Here is a 23,452-nt window from a genome sequence, read left to right as displayed (position 1 = left end):
ACATTCATCGTTTAATGATCTACTTTCATTCAGGATTCAGAAGAACTTAATACTCGGAGGAATAATACAATTAAAATGGACTGTTAACATATTTCGTGTAATAAGTAAGTATTTTGGTAGAAATAATTACGTGAGAATATTGAATTAAAGAAAAATGGTATTCGTGTTGAATTTGTTATACTCTGACCTTTTCTCTGGAAGATCATGTTTAAGAAATTAGCACATGAAATATTTATGACTTGACGATCTTAAATCAGCTGATGTATATACAATCGCGTGACGCTATATCGTGTCAGATGTAATATATTTTATTGAAATATTGTAGTCAATTCTCGTTTCATTCTAATTCTATAATACATGTATTCAAGAGCATATGTATTAACGTTAATATAATATATTATGCACTATATTATATTAATATTATTTTTCAAGAAATTTTTCTCCCTGACATATTTTCTCAAGAAACATGTTCGCCACTTAATAAGTAGAATTTTATATGGAATTCTGTTTCCAGCCACTGGTTTTTACAATGTTCTATTAATTTGCTACATTTTGCTGAGGAAACTTAAAGCTTCGAGCACAATTATCGATATATATATATATTAAATTCTACTAATTTCTCCTTTATCATCCAGGTACGGTATTATGGAAATAATCGAGATATTTATGATACATTAACAAATGCGATTCTCAGAAGGAAATCACTGATGCGTGTATCTTCTAAGTAGTTTCTTCCTTTCCTTCGATTTCATGTTTTACTGTTTACGCTTGTCCTCAAAAATCACATAAAATTTCATTAAGTTCGTGAGTGGAATTCAAAGATGAAGAATTTCATAGAAATAACAAATAAATATTCATGTCTTCATAATGTGTTACTTAATTTTTTGTTTCTGTCTCATTTCTATGCGTAATATTGCCTTCAAGTTTTATCTATGCAATCCAAGGTTTTGTCTTTAATTAAACCTAAAATACATTAACGAGTATTTGATTCAAGGATAAGTGACAGAATTTTCATTATCTGCGATGAATAGGCAAACGTGAATGAATAATTCCTTGTCTGTCAAATTACGTATGATACGTTGGCCTTTGAATTCGACAACCGAGAAAGTTTGAAATATCAAGATTGAAAGGAAGTTTCTTCAAAATAATCGTGACATCGATTATTCGCCATCATCATTTGTATACGGAATATCATAATTTGTATAACGGAAACAGTATAAGATATTATTACTATTACAGCAATTAATAGCGATGAACGAGAAAAACGAGAAAATTGATATAAGTGATACTTGAGTGAAAACATTATTTGTTCCTTGAATTAAACATTGAAACTAAATGTTAAATTATTCATATATCTTCATTTTGTATCGACATTGACACTAGAGCAACGAAAAAGAAACTAAAATTAAAGTAAAAATTATCCTATACAACGTAAGAAGAAAAGCAGAAACAATATCCTCGTACGATATTAACGAATCTAAGTTAGATAAAACATTTCGTATATTTTTATGTTTCATTGCAATATGCAACTGTGCAATTCGTACAATTATAATAATATAAATACGATACGAACAGCAAAGATCAGAAGAATCGAATTGGAAGGAAATAATGGCGAATGAAAATGAAAATGTGGAAGCGAAATACGAAGGTACAGCATCCACTTCCTCATCAATATTAAATCATGCACGCGATGTCGCTGATGAGGCAGAATATTTTCTGGCAAACTCTGGTTAAGTATCTTCGAGAAGTGGCTATTACGACATCGATGATTTTCGACTGCTTAAATCCTATTAAGGTCCCTGCTCTTGTATCAATTAAATCATTCGTTTAATTAACCACAAACGAATACATAAAATATATCTTGATCTAGGGTGCAACGTAATTATATATCTGTGTAATTAGTGTGTTACATATTGATGCAACTACTAAATTGACATTTCGCTTGTGATATATACAGAATAGACCAATTAATTCGATACTAGATTGATACTAGAAGTTAGATAGTAGAGGACAAGTGAATGAAATGTTGAAGCAATGAAGTGATTAACTATAAATGAGATTGTAGAAATTAGATAGAAACAAAGATGGAAGGGTTTATCGTATTTCTGGACTCTTTGTCCAATTTTAAGGGAAATTGTCAATGAATCAGCAGCTCCAAATGGTAAAAGCAAAACGAAACAATTCGAAAATTATAATAAAATGAATTCAGTCTAAATTACCGTGTTATAAAGTTTTCAATATCCTGCAAAATTCTCAGATCGAGATAATTCTTATAAATGATCCGTTAATTTCATTCACGTATCAACTTGACAATAATTAATTATTAAGCGAAAAGATTAATGCTGCATTTGATTGACGGGTGTTCACGCGTGACTTCTAATATAGGCTGGCGTTCGTTTGCCTTTCTACTCGAGGCTTGTTTCGTGCATCGCAATTTCTATGCAGAAAGCAAGCCCGTAAATAAACGGTTGCGTTTCGATCGATTCTCTTGGCACAATTTTACGATGCTCTTATTCTTGCGATCTGTTATTAACACATTCTATACCATCACGGATGAGCTGTGATGAATTTTTCATTTAGTACATTTCGTATCTCTAATATTCGCAGGTAGATTATTAAAAAATATTTTGTAAATTAACTATTATGTTATCGATATATTATCAACAATTACAATTTTGTTAAATTACATCTTTTTATTAAAAACTACGTTAAATTATTAATATGTTAAAATCAAACTTTTAAAAAATTTCTCTCTTAATTATTACGCATATTTTTACTAGATTGTCAATAATGAAATCGTCAAGATTCTATGACTTCCTTTTATAAATTGAAACGGTTAGTTTTTGCAGCAAAGGTTGATGTCTTTTATGTAAATTATTTGATAATTCAGCCACGTGTAACAGATACTTCAACATCGATCATTCGTGATATAGTACGTAAAAGAGGAGTCACGCGAAAAAAGTCAAGCCTTTATTAAGACAATAAATAAGCAAGAGGATATCACGCTTTCTCAGACCCTATGAAAATGATCCTCCAATTACTGGTTCGAATAACTAGGACCTCATACGGAAGAGCTACAATTTTACACATCGATGGCGGTTTCGATACGCTGCTCGTTTTCGAGAGAGTGCAATGGATTAGCACAGGAAGAACTGCAAGAGAAAATCGAACAGCCACGGCTATACACCGTTTTCATTCGGATAACCTACTTTCGTTCCTCGGTATGCACGTACCGTCTTTAGAAAGACGTGTCATCGTTTCCACAGATTTATGGTTTCGTTGCATCGATCTGACTGAAACCACTTTACGGTGTCGCACGAAAGTCCAAGATCACTTCTGTTTCTTGTATTCTTATTATGTTATGTTATGCAGGTAAAACATAATTCGACTAGGAACTTTCGTCCTTCGTGACTTAATCATCACGCAATTCATGATTTACTGTACTGGTATGTTATTTGTGGTAATAATAATGACCATCAATAATACGGATAAATAGATTCGATGCATATGACAGGTAATATTTATACGTACGTTAAGTATAAAATTTAAATGAAAGAAATCAAAACGAAAGCTATATGAAAAGAATTCAGAATGAAAGAGAGAGACATAATATTTTACAATAGAAGTGCAATAACCGGAAAAAACAATCTTATAAATTTGAAAAATTGAAGTAATAATTTTCGAAGGAAACCGATTCGTTTTAAATAAATCGGATGTTATATAGAAAATATAGCTGTGAAAATCAATGAAAAATAAGTGATCTTGAATAATTTATTTGATAAATTAGTAATGAAAATTACAAGTTTAGAAAGACCGACCTAGTTCTTGACTTTTCTCTCCGTGAATACTGTATTTCCTATATCCAGTACCATTAATCACACTCGATCGATTTTAACAGACGTTCCAATCGAAATGTCAAATTTGCTTATGAAAATGAATTCCACATTTCCGACGCACGCTTACTATGGATTCTTTCTTACGTATTCTGATAGAATATTTAAAGTTCTACCGAAATTTATGTACATATGAAAAGCCACGACAATTTTGAATGCACATGTAATGTTCGACAGACATGTGCAAACACATGTGCACGTATATATTTGGGCATTGAAGGAATCAGTGATTCTTAAAATGAAAAACTAGGAAAAGCAGTTGCGACTGAGAGCAGTGGAAAACTTTTGCATTGATGGAAACTGTAACTGTAGGCCAACGAGTATTCCAAGCTAAGTAACTGCACGGACTATAGAAACTCAAGTTTAGGCTCTAGCTAGCAAATGGTCCAGTAAATTCTAAGTTTTATCAGTAGAATTCAAATAGTGCACGTGTGTCCCATACATTTGATTGAAGAGAAAGAATTTTCGTTTCATTTCACTCCATCTGAAGTCAATGTGATATTAGTAATTTCAAATTTACTGCTTGTTAATTAATTTGCGTATTTTGTCATGAATGTATCAAATTTAATGTATCAAAAAGAAACAAAGAGTTTTAATTTAGAGTGAAATTAATATCATAAATCAAGAATAAAAAGAAATCTTCATTTCTTCTCTTGAAATTAGTACACCGCAAAAATCTTTCTTATAAAAACAAAAAAGGAAGAATTCTGTTTTCTTCGTCGTAGGACGCACACATGAATGCGCCATATATGAGGAAGGAAATACTGTGTGCAATAAATCTGCGCCTTTTTATTGTACAGTGACAAACACTTTTCATATGATCACAGATAAAAATAAATAACTGGCGATCGATCGAGAACGAGAGTAATTTCGTTTCTCTCGATGAACAGAGAACTCTGGAAGCTGAATGATTCGGATAACGTGGAGTTTTGAATAGAAAGTAGCCAATAATAATAGTGACCGGTGGTTGGCATTTAATGACTTCATAGGTGCTAATCGCATAAATGTTCCGCATTCTTCGAATTATTACTTCATTGTACGAGTTTGTGCAATGTACTAGTGCTACGAATACATTTGCCATAGCTTTAAATTCTATTCAGTATTCCTTTCTTAAACTACTAAATCCTTAACGATTGCTGTAATCGTAAATATTAAGTTTGTTAGAAATTCTCTATTAGTAAGAGGTTTCTTCCGCATTTATTTATTTATCTTTCTCTACAACAATTTCCTCAATAGCAGCGCTTAATAATCTCATCACGAGATGATCACATGTCCCGCATAATTGTATGCGGGACAGCGTGCGATCGAGTTCTTGGCGAGTTAAAATTTGATCGTAACAGTGGGTCCGCTTTTCACTTTCCAACATCGACAACGATCTTTCCTCGCTTACGAAAGAGAACTGTGCACTCTATGAGAAAAAGAAGAAGAAGAGAAAGATTTTCTTATATAGTGCGTAATTGCTGTGCTGTTTGTAACTTTTCCCTTGGGCAAATGATGGCGGCGCGATCGATGGTAAAAGATGGAATTCTAGTGGAATTAGGGGTGACGCTAACATTAAAGACTTCGCATGCCATCGGACGTTCTATTCGCGGTCGTGCTCAACATTACTCACGTAACGTCCTTTCGTACGGTTAATGCGAGTTACGTGATCCGATCGTGTACAAGGTGTCCCGAAATTTGTGTCACGCGAACGAAGAATCAAATTCGGTTTAAAGTTGTTCTCATTGTTTCTTTGTCCTTTTTTAGATTTCGGAATACAATAAAATTATAATTATCATAGTATCGAATAAAGAAACAATGGATTATGGAAATATCAATTAATGGAAAATTTATTAATGAAAAATGAAATTGCTACATTTTCGTTCAGAAGTTTCTGTTTCTACTTAATATTGATTTTTATAAAATACGAAGTTGAAATTATTCGAGTCGAAGCAATATGTGCGCCAATAGCAATGAATATTATTGGAATACTATTGATAAATTTTATGGAAATCGTCATATGAATAATATTTTGCATATAGAAATGTTTTATAATAATCTATATATATGTGTGTATATACCTGATCTTATCATATTTGTGCATATATATATATACATATATACATGTACATATACGCGCGCGCGCGCGCGCGCGCGCGCGTGTGTGTGTGTGTGTGTGTGTGTATGTATACACAAATATGATAGGATCAGAGAAAACACATGAATGTATATGTACGTGAGTTTAATCGTTTTAGTAGTTGAAGTATTTTTTTCGCTTTCATGCGACGCAAACTGATAAAATTGTTATCTTGTAAATAACTTTCTGCCTGAGTCATCATTTACAGATTTTCAGCCTGTAACTTCTCCTTGAATATTTTATCTAAATTTTTTTATGAGCTCCTACAATCAAAATTATTTTACTTTTCTTGTAACTTCTCATTAAATCGTTAGATCTCGTTATCTGCAGTTCTTTTTATTAAATTTTATATTCAGAATTGTAAGTGTTTGCAAGTATAATTTCGTATATGACGAGAGAGAATTCTAAATATGTAAAGAAAGTAAAAGAAAGCTTATGAAGCGCGTGAAATACTTTAGAAGTTCGTATGAGACTTTCACGTTGCACGTTTTTGATATTGTTTGATTTCTGTTTAAAGAAGCATGCAAGAATCCAATAAGCTTTATACGTTAGATTTTCACTTTTTATGGGTTTTATAGTTAGCTACGGAGAGAAGGTCGATTTCAACAGGTGGGCTTTCTAAGTTACGCGAGGAACAGGTAAATGAGATGGAAAAAGTTCAGGACACATACGTCGACTCCAAACATTTCCAAACATTTATTTGTTATTTTAAATTCTTAATAATTTTGAATAATACGTATATTTTGAAAAGCAGTACTATTTTTTTTTTTTTTTTTTTTTTTTTTAATAAAGATTGCATATATGAAACTAACAAAAATAGTTGAAAAATAATTATAATTTAAATAAAATCACATTTCTATGACTTTAATATTTTTAAAATACGTAGTTATTTAACATAGTATCGAACGTAGTTCCGTGAATAATTAATGCGTCCTATCTTTTGATAGTAAGTAGTACCGTGATTTACGATGATACATCTACGCGTCTCTGACTTATTTCCAGGATTACTATTACTACCGCGAATAAACCACAGCGACTGTTTCTCTCACTTGATATTCACTTTCATGTTCGCGATAAACATTGCTTTCAAATTTCTAATCTCTAAATACTCTAACCTTGCAATATTACATGTATTTTCATTCAAGAAGAGTAATTAATTTTATATTTAAAATAAAAATTGTCATCCATTTAGAGATTTTATGATCTATTTATTATTACTGATTTTAAATCGTATTAAGACGGAATTAAAAATTTATTTATTACTATTGAATTTATTTGTATATTACGTGCAAAGTAATCACGTATACTCAACTGTAAAGATAATCGTTGAACTTTAAAAATGAATGCGTGTTGTAAGGTATCATGCTATTATGAAAAACGGTCATTGTTAGGCCGACTAATTCGATCAATGAAGAAATGATATAACATTGCGATCACATCAACGATTGTATTTTGAAACTGAGGCAACTTGATTAACATTCTAAATATATCCGTCTATGTTATTAGCATAATTAAGTAAAATTTATAATTCCATTCTTAAATACAAATCGTTTCAGAAAAGCTGCTCAATGCTTAATCTAACCTAAGGCCATTCGTATGTATTTACAAATAACACTGCAGTATTATTACATTATGTATCAGTCGATAAAAGTAGTTTGCACAAAATCATGCGGAAAGACAGCACGTACATATACCAGCAAGGAATGTGATAGCGTGGACCCCGAGACCGAGAACGTGGTGAGAGTACGGAAACTTGGATAGCCGCCAATTTATACAACATTCAAACAGCGCAGCTACGAGGATTTTGCTCCTTTCGAGTTCTTTGACTGATTCAGCGTAAAATAGACACTACGTAACTTACATTCAATACTATTTCTTCGAAACGAACTATATTAGATTTCACGCTAATTCAAACAAAGTTCGAGTAAATTTCTTCTATTTGCCAATTATCAGAATTATCATTGAATATTTTTATGTAACAGGGTAAAAATTATGTATTGTGTTAGGTTTGTACGTATGAAATGTCGTTTCTTTGAAGTTCGAATTTAGCGCGCCAATACCACCCATTCAATTTTATCTTGTCGTTAATTTATAAACCACATTAAGGAAGAAAAGATTTATAACAAAAACATGTGTACTGAACGTTGAAAAAATTTGTGATAAAAATGCGAAACTTGATTAACGCAACATAATCAAAATATTCATATGACTTTCCTATGTGAAATTAAATTTGAAAAAAGTGTCACGAAGATTTCCAGAAATTTTCAGAATTATTACTAATTATTTTTTTCAAATAGTTATTGTTCTAGAATTATATTTATAACCTAACCTAACGTTGATTAAATCACTACATGTCAGTTTAGGAGACCGATTGAAGTCAATATTGGACATTAGAATGACGAATGATAAGGCGTATAGGTTGTATACTGTATACATTTCCTAGTGAAAAATTCTAAATACGTAGAAATAGATAAATGTGATTTATGATTCGATATTTGATCTAGCAGTCAGGTGGAAACCGAAGGTAAAATTATCGACCTAATTCATCTCCGCTTGTTTACCAAAGTATTACGTACTGACAACACTTCTCCAACATACATAGAAGAAACTACCTGTTAAAGCAAGTAAACTACAAAAATTCTACCACATATAGATAAACCGCATGGTATGTATATACATATGAAATTACATAGAAGAAAGAATGCATTTTATTTCAGTGTTCGGTGTTTTATCCCGAAAGAGGGTTGTTCAGAAAGGGATGGGCAATTCAGCAGAACTTATTTTGCAAATTTTTGATCAAATTATAGAGAATTGCATGGATACATACACACACATACGTAACCTTAATCATGTACAAGAAGCGACATGTGAGTTCATTGACGACAATGCATGCACAATCTGTCGGCAATATGTGCGACGATTTGACAGACAGAAAAAACCTTAACGAAACACGCGCACATTCCAAATACGTGCCGTGTTCTTACTCACCGAAGGCAATTCCTCGAGGCAAATGAACCGACGAGCGGCGATATCTTTTCGGGCCTTGGAAAACTAACCAAAAACCGTATGCCCCTGGACGGAACGAAACCAATCACGACACTGTATCACTCACTGAATCCGCGAACGACGCGCGATCCGATGACACTTCCGACACGCGATTTTACGACTGTGGAATTTCGTCACGTCGCGCGTATTCTCAAGAAACAAACGCTCATATTGCTCCTTCGCAGAGTGAATTACCAGCTTCCCTCTCTGGCCAGCAGCGATGGGCGTGGTTTAAATCCGTGATCACTCGAATACTTACGAACTCACACGAACGTCGCTAATTGGTGAGCCTCTGAACCGATTCACATTTGGACATAAGTGTATGACGAATGGGAATTGCGCGTGCAGTTTAAACTTAATATTTCTCATGACATGCAATAAATTTCTGTAAAATGGTAAAATATATTAATTGTTGATATTATTGTATATTGTAAGCAAATTTTATGCGAATTACACAGGAGTATACAATGATGAGCAAAGGTATTGGCACAAATCTGATTGTCCTATTTAATACTGTATAAAACGTATAATTCTTTGTAAAATATAATTTCGAAGTTCGAAGTATAAGCATATTATAATTGCCAATATTATTGCATGTTATAAGCGAATTTTAGGTTATGCAAAAATATACAATAATAAAAAGTATGTTAATATAAATTTGCGTTTCCTATAAAATCCTATGTGAATCTGTAAAAGATAGGATTCTTTATAAAATATATCTTTCTAGTTGAGAATTTAACTATGTTGTAATTCATTATCAACAAACAGTTGTACCATAAGAGATGAATAATAAAAATATATAAGATTTCAGTTATTATAAAATTGTAGAGCGGATATAAAACAAAAAAACATAATTTAGAATAGGGATAGTAATGTAAACATGTTCTTTATAGCAACTACTCAAAATAAAAGTGTTACATAAGCGTTTTAAAAACTGAAATCAACGTCACAACAGTTTTTCTTCTTTAAAAATATATTCTGCAAAAGAATTAAATAAAAAATCATATTTTTTTTAAATTTACTTGATTTTACAAAAAAAAGCTAATCATCGCAGCATATAATTAAGAATACATTTAGAGTAACATAGATATTATTGATATTTATTACTCTTTTGCAGGAATTTTAACAAAGTAATTCCTGGAGATTATTCATTCGTATTAAATTGATATTTTTATAATCTTTGTCTTTGCTATCTTACCGCATTTATCAATTATGTTTTTCACAACTTGAATAATATGTTTCCAATAGCAGGTTCAATAATTGTATCGTCATCAATATGGTTGAAGAAAGGATTTCAGCGCGAAAAATCGAAAATATACCTGAAATAATATTTAATATGATTAATTGACCAAATAAATTATTTACATTTTAGATATTTCGTTCGACAATATAGTGATAATATATTATAAGAAACAAATTATTGTTTTCTTACCTGTTTTTATTTATATATATAAATCAAATGAAGTTCGTCGTTACTGCTTATAAACATGTCTGCATCAGTGTGAACAGTACTTTACAATGTCTCCAAAGAGTCTTTGCTATTGCTGCATTATGTTAATTTATTAAAATCTATTTTATAAGTGGTAGCGTAATATGATCTTAACTATGCATTCACACGTAATCCCAAATAAGGTACTGTATCATCCTAAATACAAGTATATTAATATTATGTAGAATAAGAATGTACACGTAAGTCATGCTTACACAAATATAACCTCCAAGGACAATATTTATATTAAAAAAGGCATAAATTATTATGCATCAATGGACATCATGCTGTCTTTGCAATTATTTGTATATTCAGTTTTATTATTATTCGATTTTTATAATTTTTATTGAAAAATAATGAATTGTATTTAATGTGCTTTTTATATGTATAGTATTTTCTAATTAAATATATGTATATTTTACAGAGTGAAGATGAGATGACAGTAGAAGAGAAATGGATGTAAATATCAGTACTCATTATTATATAATCTAACTGATATTATATATTCAAGGAACTATATTATGAATGTATAAATTTAATTTGACGTTTCAGGGTGAAACATGTACAAATGCACGAAAAACATAAAGGGCATGATGAAATGCATTTGGAAATGCTGCTTATTTTATTTGGAACTTTGTTAGTAGCACAGATTATATTAGTTGAATGGAAGAAAATACATTATAAGTCATATCAGGTAAATGAAAGTTTGTATGCCATAAAATCACATAAGTTTTAGTTTGATACATTTATATATTTTTCAGTTTGTTACTTTAATTGCTATGTGGATAATTCCATTTGCATTAAGTTTAAGACATCATTGGTGGAGATTTATATTTTTCTGGTTAGTAACGTCTTGTATAACAGGATTAGTGGTAAGAAAGGCTGTTCAAAAACCTATAGCAGGTACAACACCAAGGTATGTATGTTTTTTTAATTATAATTTATGTGTTACTGTGAACTTAGTAATTCATTAAACTTTTTTTATAGATTGGTGTATAAATGGTTTCTTTTTATTTATAAATTAAGTTATGTGTTGGGCATAATAAGTTATGTTATAATGCTAGCCACATTTTTTGGTTTACATCTTATATTTGAGGTTAAGCCACAAATGTGGATGGATTGTGGTTTACTTTTGTTATTTTATGGTCTTTATTTTGGAGTATTAGGAAGAGATGTTGCAGAAATATGTGCAGATAAAATGGCTTCACATATCGGGGTATGTACACAATAATCGGATACAGATGTGGACTATGTGTCAAATAAAAAGGTGGAATATATTAAATAATTTGCAGTATTATGTACCAGGCCATATGCCAACAAGAACTTTAGAACCTGGTGTGTGTGCAGTATGTGGAAATAGACTTTTAGTGTCAGAAAATGAAACTGGTGTTATTGAAAACACGTATAAACTTAGCTGTGAACACGTGTTTCACGAATTTTGTATCAGAGGATGGTGCATTGTAGGAAAAAAACAAACATGTCCATATTGTAAAGAAAAAGTTGATCTCAAGAAAATGTTTTACAATCCGTATCCTTTTGATGTAATTAATAATTTATAATTTATTTTCGTGAATACATATATATACATATATGTGTATGTGCCTTAATAATGTGCAAAGATGGGAACGACCTCATGTTTTGTATGGTCAACTACTAGACTGGATCAGGTGGTTAGTTGCTTGGCAACCATTAATTTTGTTTCTCGTTCAAGGTATCAATTGGGGCCTAGGCCTCGAGTAAGTAGTATTGTAATAGGATAATTAAACTTCACTTTGAAAACCGTTAAGTTTCCGTAAAACTAATGATTTATTCTTGTAAACAAGTATCTGTTCGTATTTTTCTACAAATAGTTGCTATTATATTTGTTATTTGTAACAACGAATTCCATTAGAAAGATATAATTGCAGTCCAACTTGTGATTAAAATTTTAATCCAATTTCGATACCAATATTGCATTCGGGTTGCAGCGTTATAAATAACTTATTTTATATGGTTAGGATGTTTGCCATTGTAGATGATATAACATTATAAAATGCTATCTCTTCTATACTGACAAATTTACACACCATTTATGTAGCACTAAATAATAGTTCTTCCATAGAACATCCTTTTTTGCAATATATATGAACATTTTCAAATTCTCATTTAACAAATGTGTGATAATTACTAAATAATGTACTTTAATTTAAATATGCAGTGTGAAATGCATATGAACCATGGTTATCCGAATTAACTTTAATATAGCGGAAACGTAACAAATAATCTAATATTTTCTATAATAAGAAAGAGATGCTGACAATAGAGAAAATCCTACTCTTATTTTGTACTTTAGGATTGAAATATACAGTATGAAAAATTAGATATAGCGTGTGGATCCTCTACCTTGGAAGAAGTTCAATTCGGATAATCTTGAAATATTTGATTGTATAATACGTGTAGAAATATTCTGAATTGATGTGAGGATGATAGGAATTTACCTTATCATTTTTTTTATCATTCCACTTCCTTATTCAAGTTAGTCAATCTAAGTTTTCATTTTACACAATCAAATTGTGTTTCATGCGGTACATACACCTAATTCAAATAATTCTTTCTGAAGATATGCACTAATTATATTCTGTATATTAATGAAATCTTTTCACAGTAACAACATTATTTTGTAAATTTTAAGCTTATAAAGTTGTTACGTATACTAGAAAATATTAAGATACTTCATAAGAAAATTGCTTTGGTAATTATATTCGAATAAGCTTTGTTATGCCAAACCGGGGAAATTTTACTTAATATATTCTGGATTCAGAGAAGTAGGTTATTAGAAAATATCCAATATAATATTTCTTGAAGCAAAAAGAAAATCGTGGCTAGCAATAGAATTAAATTATTTGCGATATTTCTATAAGTATTATTTCGCATATATGCATTTTTTATCCTGTAAATTATTATTTCCACTGATAAAGTGATTTGGTTGTCGAATGTTTTATGCATAAAAGAAAAGAACAGGTAGTGAAATAGAATAAATGGAATAAATCATTTTCTAATTCTAATAGATTTATAACTACGACTTGTGCATAGTATATACTTATAAATCGAAATTTTTATAAATCTTTGGAACAAAAATTTTTTATGGTTGTCGAACTTGTTGCCATGATAAATCAGGTTGCTCAACTATAACAGAAATTTTAATTTTACGAGAAGTTGGTGCGTATCATCGTCATAGAATGATACAAAATTTTATATAAACTGTACAAAATATTGTATCATTGTAAAGTAAAAACTGTACACACTGTACGTATATTGTACAAAATGAAACTTAACGATTCGATTCGATGGTGATCCGATTTTCATACCGTTTAAAACGTACATATTTCTTTTTTTTATGATTCCTTTTCATAAAAAAAAATAAGGTAATTGCACGATTATTGTAAATATTTTGGAGAAAATTATACAAATTGTAAGATTCGAAACATAAAGAAACGTTGTTCCGTAATAAATGATGTACAAAAAGCATACGAAATTCATGTAAAATTTATTTCTCATCAATAAAGATTATAAAACAGTCGATCTCGGTAGGAACTGTTAACAATTAGAATTTACTTTTTCAACCATTAAAGCGTTAGACTTTTACCATTCCATCTGCAATCTCTCCTCGATTTATAATTACTTTCATGCGATTAATCGAATAGAACATTTATCTGACTAAAAATTCTTCTTAATTCTTCTCCCGTTTTTGTTTTCTAATTTTTCCAGACTGCCGGAAGATACAGACGACGGAAATGTGAATACGACGAAACTAGGGATCGATATACGTTAAAATACTGTAATTCTTCATCGGGATGCATCGTACGTATTCTAATTTTCTCACAAGAAATCGAGTAAATGAAAAAAATTTCTGTATTTTTCTTATATATTATTATAATTTGGCTTCATTGTTGCAAAGGTTACACGAGATGTAAAAGTGGAGGATAAGAATTTCATTGGATACGCATTTAGAATCGAATTTACGGGCTTGTACGAAAGAGAGAGAAATAAATAATGAGAACTCTGTCAATGATGTTACTAAAAGTCTTTAATCAATCTCTCATCATTACTCGTTTAGCAAAAAACAACTTTTTATCACATCACGCATTCGTAGGTACTATTTTCGGACTTGTAGCGAGAGCACCGGATGATACATTTGAAGATCACAGGAGAAAAACCTGATAAAATACATTTTTGTTGACATTCTTATTTTGATGTTATTTTATGACTAAAAAGTAATATTTTCATATTACATTTTTGGTCCTGTTAAGATCAAAGATGATGGTTTTTAAAATGCAGCTAATATTTTGTCAAAGTTTACTAAAAAATTATTACCAAGGAATATTTTAATATCCTCGATATTGTAATATTATGACAGAAGATATGTTGAAAATTACGTGGAGGATATAAAAATGAAATAGAAAGATAATTTTGGTAACATTGGATTGATTGACAACGTATATATAAAAGTTAAAAACTGCTTTCCTATGAAAAACGGAGAATGTAACTTATCATGTCTTTCCCCTGTACTCTTCATTTATAATGTATGATGTATATAGAAATATTTATTTATACACTTAAATCTAAAAAACTCTCGCTATTGTTATGGGGAAGAAATTGTACGACAGGTGAGAGACAAGAGGTGAGAAGAGAACATTTACATATGTATGTACGTATAAAAACGGAGCCGAATTTTTCTAGAAAACAAAATGGATAACAGAGGTGTGAGAAAGAACTTTTTGATTGGATTCAGACGCCACGAATACGATGGGAACCTTCGGGATGGGTTAAAGGGTAGACAATCACAAACACGGGGAGATTTTATAGATATATTTATTGAGTACTTAGCGTGTAAGAGTATAGAATATATGTTACCTTATTAATTAAATATCATTACATGGTAATCATTATATAATGATGTAGTCTTTAAAATAAACCTCGCGCGGACAGACTGCGCGTGTGTTGTGTGTTCTCTTTTTTTTTCTTTCTTTCATTCATCTTCTTCATTTGTGTTGTCGAAGAATATTTACATAATGATCGCAATAATTAATATATGTACAATCGTAGACGAAAGGACAAAACGAAAAAGTTACAGAGAGAAAAACGGACGAACTGCAAAATAGCGTCCCATGGAACCTTCCTCCTAATTATTTCTCAATCCATGTTCCGCGCTCGCCGATTACGAATCATGAGGAAGGAATCATTGTTCGAATTTTTCTTTTTCTCTTTTTTGTTCTCACATCGCTTTTAGATCAACCGTACTCTATACGAAAGTATAAAGGGCGCAATTATCGAGGTGACTGGTTTTCTTTTTTTGTCTTTTTGTTTCTTTTGTCGCGTGGATGATGACGTGGCTCATTCTGTATGAAACTATCGTTATATCGATACTTTGCGGATACCCTAAATAAAATAAATCGTCGACATCGATGTCGCGTATGTCCGATTCGCTCGATCCTTTTGTTTTCATGAGCAATAGAAAAAAGCGTCGCCACTTCGATTACCATATTCTACATATGTCGTACGTACGGAACACACACACAGTAATCGATAATGTCAACGAAATCAAAACGAAGATTAACAAAAATAAAGATGAAAATAGAAAAATGTTATCGAGCAGTTTCGATCGACGACGACGTGCAGTTCTGTATGTGCATATGTACAAAAAGACACAGCGACACGTAAAAATCGATCGTGTTTTTTACGTGTCGCTTGGAAAAACAGGAAAAACACAACGAGACACCGATCACGAACAAATGTGTTTCCTCTTACACAGCGAGGTTCTTCGAGAATTCGTTCGTCTTCGAACGTAAAGAAAGAAAAGTAAAAAACGCGCGCGACTTTCTTCTTCGGCTATAGTTTAACACAACTCATATATTATATATTAATCTACTATAATAGCTCTGGCTCACTCTTTGCTCATTCATTCTCTGTTCGTGTGAACGTTTTCCTCGTTTTTTTACCAGACACACATTCTTGCACGCTCTCTTACTCTGGCTTTCTCCCTCTCCCTCTCCCTCTCTTTCTCTCTCTCTCTCTCACACACACACTCTCTCTCTCTCTCTCTCTCTCCCTCTCTCTCTCTCTTTCGTTCGTCAGACGCATTAGATATCCTTTTTTCTTCTTTTAAAGATATACACGATAGTTACGAAGTATTGCTTTCTTTTAGTCGCGTGCCGATCGCGGTTCGCCCTTCAAACACAGCGGACGGTCTCCCGTCGACGGCGAAGATTCGTGTCGAGCATAACAATAATTAATTCCGCAACTTACCACGGGATCAAGCCTCCGCAAGAATCCTGCGAGCTCTATTGTTCCATACGCATGTGTAGATTACGAATGATAAATGTGATTGATTTAATTAAATCGGAAAGCTGATTTTAAACTTCGAGTATCTTTCATTTCGGACGTGTTCCGAAAGGTGTTCAATAAAACGTGGAAAATATTTATAGAGTTGATTCAGTATCTAAAAGTAGCGAAAAAAGTTCGCATAAATTTTTGTTTATAATATATAACGAATTTCGTATGTATGTTAATCCATTTCGTATGGAACACCTATTGGAAATATCGAGATATTCCAATGTGAAATTGAGTTTCAACAAATTTGGAAAATATCAGAAAATATTGCAAAAGTAATTATATCTCAAATGGCAAGGTACCTCTGCTTTTAGATATTGAATTCATTTCTAAAATATTTCACATATATTAGTGGACAACCTATACAGTTGTCGATATCAGTATCTTTTTATGTCATGCTATGTATTTGCATTTCAAAAGCAGAATTCTCACGGTGCTGTATCGCTCGAAGGTGACCATGCGCTAAGCGTAAAGTTAACTCGAGTTAACAGGACCTTCATATTTCCGTTGTTTTTTTTCTTCATCTTCTCTCCCTAAGTATCGTTTCGCGTATAGACGAGTACACATAGAAAAGTGTTTCTTTTTTCCCTGGTGTGGTATCTATCGGCTCTTTTGTCATCTTAGAGCTCACACATACCACATGTGTTTTGCATGCTGAGTATCTAGAACACTATTACATTGCGGATGGCAGGTAACGGCGAGTTAACGGACAAATCAGACAAGCATCGCCCTTTTAAATGTTCTATAATATTCTCGAGAGAGACGAAAATGACACAGAAATAAAAAATCAGGCAGAAATTGTACTAAAATGGAACCGATGTATTAGGTTGGTGCACATCGAAAACTTTAATCGCGCATTTCATTAAAATAATTTCCATATTATTCAATATACTTTTTCAATGTTTGCATTGTCTGATCATTCTAGATTCGTAAGAATTATCAGTTTTAGAATTCGAACAGTCATAACGGAACGGAGTAAAGTAATTTACGCATTAAAAGATTGCTTAAATGGGACAAGAAATGTCTTCGACATTCCCCAAATGCAAAATTTCCAAAAATCTGACACTTCCTCTAAATTTGTTTAAGTTTCGTGTTTTTATTCTAAAATTTCTTAATATCGTACGCACGTGATTTATAATAAATTTCATTTTTTTTAACAGCCGACGAGTGCTGGGTCGAAGATGCATGGCTTCCCATTGTAATTGAATCGGAAAATATTTGCACGCGACGTCACGACGTTAACGTAACGTCACCTGTCTTCGGAAGCAACCCCGCTGTGACGCCAACACGTGATCATCAGTACTCTACGTATTAACGTGGTTGACAATTAACGATAGAACATAATGGATGATATTGCAGCGGTAAATTCAATCTTCAGAAGAACAATATTTCATATGCACCAACCTAATTATAAATATGTGGCAAGAGTCGAGCCCGAGGCTGATTATGGCCCAACGCTAAAAAACTTCGAAAGGTAGGAACGAATGTAAAATCCGTATTAAATACGATATAAAGTTCGTGTATGGGGGAATATCGAAAAATGGTGGATCACAGACTGATATGCCTCGTGTCACCCCGGGCCTCGTCTCATCTGCTATAAAAAGAAAAGTCGCGATAACGATCCATCCAGTTGCGCTAAAATGGAGGCAATTCGATGAATGAATCGGAAATGGAACTGTCGAGAAACGAAACGGAACGGACGAAAGTGAGCCATTATTGGAAACGTTCGAATTTTGGACGCAACGATTAATCGTTAACTCAGAAAAAAAAGAAAGAAGGAAAAGAATTAAAAAAAAAAAAGAAAAAATAAGGACACGCGCGTCGTTTGACCATCACTTTCCGTTACTTCGTAGAAAAATGCACCGTTCTTACAACGTGGACGCGAATCTACTATACTTGCGTGGGTTTTGCGACACACTGGCTATACACAACGGATATGTACAGCGGCTTTTTATCAATTTTTTTTTCATTTATTGTTTAAAGGTTCACTAGCACACAAGTCTTAACACCGTTTACTAAAATTCCTCGTTTAACTTGTCTAGTGTACGTTTACTTTGTTAATTATGATTATGTATGTGTTTTTTTTATTTTGCTTTAAGTCCACGGTACAACTACCTGGAACACAACGTGGTTGAGCGACGTGGCTCGCACGTTGGCTCGCTATTCCTCTATTTTTTACGTTTACTTTTATATGTACGTATTATATCGCGTTATCGTTTTATTTCTCTCGTTCCTTTGACGTTCTTTACTTTCTATGTCAGTTTCTTTCTTTCTTCACCATCTTTCTTTTACTCTCCCCCCTTTTAGATTTCACCTCGTTCCAGAAACCACAGAGCTTGACTTCTACTACTCGTTTTCTTTTTTTACTTTTTTTCTTTTCTTTAATTTACCCAATACCGATAAACACCGATGAATTCAGTTATACCCTTATTAAATAGAGAGGAGGTGTTGCATTTTTTTTTCAAAGAGATTCTTCGATATATCTCGATGGGGCGCAAGGGTTGATTTCCACGGGACGATCCCACAGACACACGGTTACATAGGACATCTTTGACGACACAATTCAAAAAATAATTTTTCATTTTTAGTAGAAAGATAGGCGGGGTATTTCCGTACAATAGTATATTATATCGTATTAATATTATTTCCTTTTTTATTAGTTATTACTATTATTAGTATTAGTATTATCATACCGTTATTACTATCATTATTACGTTATTATTATTATTATACCGTTATCGTTATATTATTATCGTTATTATATTATTATTTTATTACTATTATTATTATTCCACCTGGACATTATTACCTTGACGTATCTCGTCACGTCATCTTTGCTCGTCTATTGCTCGTCTCGTTACATCACGTCACGCGAAGTACTGACACGAGGCATAAAATACAACGTAACGAATTCCACGCCGGATTAGTATAGCTTTTAGTACGACACGCAAACTTTTCTTTATACCTATCATATCTATTTACACGTTTTTTCGTTATTTTTCCACTCTCGTTTCCCATATACATATAATGTAATCGGCCGTTTCAATTTTCGAACAGATTAAACGCAGCATCTTTTATCTCTTTTTCTCTTTCGATTTTTCCAGGTGGATATTCTTTCTCAACAGGCAAACGAGAGTACGTACGGGTAGACCTGAGTCTATGTTAATCCAATCTCGATTCATTTTCCTTTTTCTCTTCTCGAAAAACGCATTTCTCGATCAATTCACGTATCATCTCCTACATATAATGGGTGTAGGTGTCTCGCGTGTTGTTCGTATATATTGTATGTATATATTTTGTATGTGTGTCGCGTGTTTGGTACACACACGAACGCTTATTACACGTGTACGTGTGTGTACATGTATACATATATAAAAGCATTATCGACAGTTTCCACTTAAGTTTACCGGTTTCTTTATGTATATATATATTATATATATATATATATTATCTACACATTACGATTAATCGAGTAGCTATATGTACAATCGCACTCCTCGCACTAGCACATCATTTGCGTCATGTTAAAAATATCTGCTGTATATTTATTGTGTCGACGTATCTATTTTCTTTCCTTTTTTTTCATTTTTTTCTTTTGCATTTCCCTTTCGTTCCTTCGCATGTTGATCTATAGGTCGCGAAAAAAGTATCGTCGTCTTGCATAAATATAATTCCTTCTACGAGAACGAAAACGCCCCCGACGTGCACGTCTCATTAGACCCTGTTGCATCGATACACCAAGCTCCAGATCGATCGATCACTCTGAACGAGCATGAAAGTACTTCTCTCCTATCTCTTTCACGCACTCGTCCTCTATTTTCTTCGTCTTCGTCTTCTCCTGAATTTCGTTTCACGGACGGCACCTTAAGTTCATGCACATAACTTCAAAGTCTTATAACACGTAATTATACTTATACTCGCGAGAGTAAGTATCATCCCGTTTGATTACAAACTAATCACCACGTAACGAGCTTCCCTTCTTTCCTTTTCTTTCAGTGACTAGCTGAATCTTAACACCACATTACGATATTTCCACCTCTGGCGTGTACGTATGTTAATAAACTTACTCGAACGGACATCTTCGATCGCGCTGTCGACAAAAGAAACGATTACGAACACGATTGATTCACAAGCGACGCTATTATGGCACACCGAGCGGGGTTTGCTACACACGAAATAAAGACAGCAGCGCCACTGATCGAGAGGACACGTTTCTTCGCTTCCTTGTCCGCTATTTTGATCCACGAGTGCGGTGAGAAGAGAACAGAGAGAACGATCGGGGAGGATTAGAGGATAGACGGCACGTATACGACGAGCCTTATAATAATTGGCTCGATGGAACGAACGTTAGTCTTGTCTCTCTTCAGTATTCTTTCGTTTTTTGTCCGGCGGCGCGATTCACGTGGGCGCGTGAATCAAGTCCCAAATAGCGTTACGATCCCGCGTCACATCCTCGAATCACGAGTCATGCCTGTGGATTCTGTTACGCCTGTTTCCACTCTTTCTTCGTTTCCTTTTGGTATCTCTCGTGAACGCTACATTACCAGGATCGTCAGCTAATTGTGGATATCTATGCACACTATGAATGTCCACACCTTCGTAACCACTAACCGTGCCTCGACTAATTAGTTCATCTTTCTCTTCTTTAGACCAGTCGCCTCTTCCTTGGAAACCAGCCATAACCAATTGCTTCTCTATCTCCCAAGCTCTTTCTACTGCTCGTTTATGAGCGTGTTTTAATATTCTGTGTCTCTCTTGTTCAGGATCAGCTCCGTACTTGATCACCACCGCAGCGTCTGGATTGTGTAATCTTAGTTCTTTCCAGGTACCTGCACCGTGTTCGGTAGTTTCATGGGTTGAGACGTTGAACATGCCACCTAGACGACGAAGTTCCTCCATGTCATCACGAATTTTCAGTGCATTGTCTTTCACAAAGTAGAACACGTCTTGATCGTGGACACTGAAGTGAAGAGGTAAGAAGTATGAGTTGTTGAACACGGATGTCACTACGTCCTGGACTACGCTGTTCACACCGTCTACTACACTGACAAGTGATCTTCCACCAACACGGGAAACTAGGATACCTTCTCCAAAGACGGCGCGACGATGAGCCACTCTGGGAAGAAGATTCCTCGTCTTTGGTTCCAGCTTGAGTAATGGCTTAGGGACGAAACCTAGATCTGAGAACTTTTCGTGTACGCGATTCACAATGCACTGTAAACCAGACATAACACCAAAGTCTGGGGTCAATTGAGGTGATGTAATAGTTGCGCTAGGTTGGTACACCATTTGTTTCATGTACTCGGAACCAAGCATTGCAGAAATATCGTAGCCATATAGTTTCAGCCAACTAGCCAGATCAGTCATGTATTCCACATTCTGTTTGAAATTAATTGGATCATTATTACGGAAACGATAGATGAAAATGTCGGTTGGAGTGGTGAGTTCGTTGGCCATTTGCTCCCACGCTGGTGTCATCCACTGGCCAACAGTTGGATCGTACAAGCGCTTGTTTAGGTAAACTAATTTAGTATTTGGATCCAGGAGACCACCGTGGAAGTCTATGGGCAAGTAGAAGTCTGGATTGGTGTCCTTGATGATTTTTCCAAATGGTGTACGTCTCATCTCCTTTATCAGGTTTCCATTGGTATCAAAGAGCGCTAGAGGAGAGCCATTTTGATCTGTTGCAACGTAGAATCTTTGCTCTGATGTCTCCACTGTCATGAGGAAATTGCGGGAGTCATAGAGGAATCGGAATGTTTTCGAGGACTTCGGGAAGTGGATGTGCGTGATCAAATCCGGCGTCTTTGGATTCGCATAGAAGAACTGCGTGATGTTCTCGCGGTCGTCGTTCCAGGCGACCAGTCGGCCACGGTCGTCGTAGAAGTACCAGATTTGGAACTTCTTATGCTCGGAAGCGTGGATCAGTTGACCGCGTGAATTGTATCTGTGTAAAACAAAGTTAAAGTCAGGTAAGAGTTAGCTAAATTATTTAAAAAATAGTAATAACACTGGTCACATCAGTATGATAAAATGTATACTTCGCTTATATAGTTAATTCCATACGTAATAGTCAAGATTAGGAGTAATTGTGGTTTATTTTAAGAAATAAAAATATTGACTCTAAATATAATAGGAATTACGTTATAAAAGAGAGCTATTTTCGTTGACCCCATTCTTTTTGACTTTGGAAGCCTTTATTGCACATGGTTGAATTTGTCTTGATATAAAAAAACTAGCTTTCCGCTAAAATACACTACAAACGATTAATTGTACACGAACGATTCGCGTAAATATAGAATTTTCTAGCTTTATAATTTCAGCAGATTATTTTATAATCATTAAAGGTCAAGAATAATTTAGTTCTAAATAAATAGAAATTCAAATTTCGATAATAGTGATCCTTGTGTGCTATTTTTTGCTCCTAAAGCAAATTTTTTATCTCGACGTAGAATAAATAATAAAAAAATTATTATTCAAATATGTCTATAACATGGAAATCATTACTTTTAAAAATAACATAAAAATAAAAATGTTATA

At 33.3% G+C, this 23,452-nt stretch overlaps 3 protein-coding genes across 19 annotated transcripts in view; 1 reads left to right on the top strand and 2 right to left on the bottom strand.

The window, feature by feature from the left end:
• The window catches only part of LOC126917924 (protein kinase C and casein kinase substrate in neurons protein 1), a 58,073-nt gene extending 48,811 nt beyond the window's left edge, over positions 1-9,262 (bottom strand). For 2 of the 4 annotated variants that reach the window (XM_050725353.1, XM_050725355.1), the window contains exon 1: positions 8,998-9,262. The gene's annotated coding sequence lies outside the window, so the exon portion shown is untranslated. The remainder of the gene's footprint in view (positions 1-8,997) is intronic. The other 2 variants (XM_050725358.1, XM_050725356.1) reach the window with 1 other exon arrangement.
• Positions 9,263-10,530: 1,268 nt separating this feature from the next.
• Positions 10,531-18,722, top strand: LOC126917592 (RING finger protein 121). Of its 5 annotated transcripts, XR_007710989.1 has the most exons (10): positions 10,531-10,686; positions 10,968-11,002; positions 11,096-11,237; positions 11,305-11,459; positions 11,531-11,759; positions 11,836-12,071; positions 12,163-12,279; positions 14,291-14,383; positions 14,481-15,189; positions 15,263-18,722. XR_007710989.1 is itself a non-coding variant. In XM_050724637.1 (9 exons), the coding sequence occupies exons 1-8, from the start codon at positions 10,648-10,650 to the stop codon at positions 14,352-14,354; spliced, it is 1,017 nt and encodes a 338-aa protein (XP_050580594.1). In that variant the 5' UTR covers positions 10,531-10,647; the 3' UTR covers positions 14,355-14,383; positions 18,073-18,722. The 5 variants fall into 5 exon arrangements, 4 of the variants coding, with proteins under 4 accessions (XP_050580594.1, XP_050580593.1, XP_050580591.1 ...); XM_050724637.1 differs by lacking the exon at positions 14,481-15,189 and having other exon boundaries at positions 18,073-18,722; XM_050724636.1 differs by lacking the exon at positions 14,481-15,189 and having other exon boundaries at positions 16,728-18,722.
• The window catches only part of LOC126917584 (teneurin-m), a 652,557-nt gene continuing 644,483 nt past the window's right edge, over positions 15,379-23,452 (bottom strand). For all 10 annotated transcript variants that reach the window (XM_050724604.1, XM_050724608.1, XM_050724607.1 and 7 more), the window contains one exon: positions 15,379-22,859. In XM_050724604.1, coding sequence (XP_050580561.1) covers positions 21,371-22,859 — 1,489 coding nt within the window. In that variant the 3' untranslated portion in view covers positions 15,379-21,370. The remainder of the gene's footprint in view (positions 22,860-23,452) is intronic.

This window comes from Bombus affinis, chromosome 6 (assembly GCF_024516045.1).
Source record: "Bombus affinis isolate iyBomAffi1 chromosome 6, iyBomAffi1.2, whole genome shotgun sequence".
Lineage (NCBI taxonomy): Eukaryota > Metazoa > Arthropoda > Insecta > Hymenoptera > Apidae > Bombus > Bombus affinis.
Note: the sequence above shows the minus strand (reverse complement) of the source record. Positions and strands in the feature narration are given on the sequence as shown.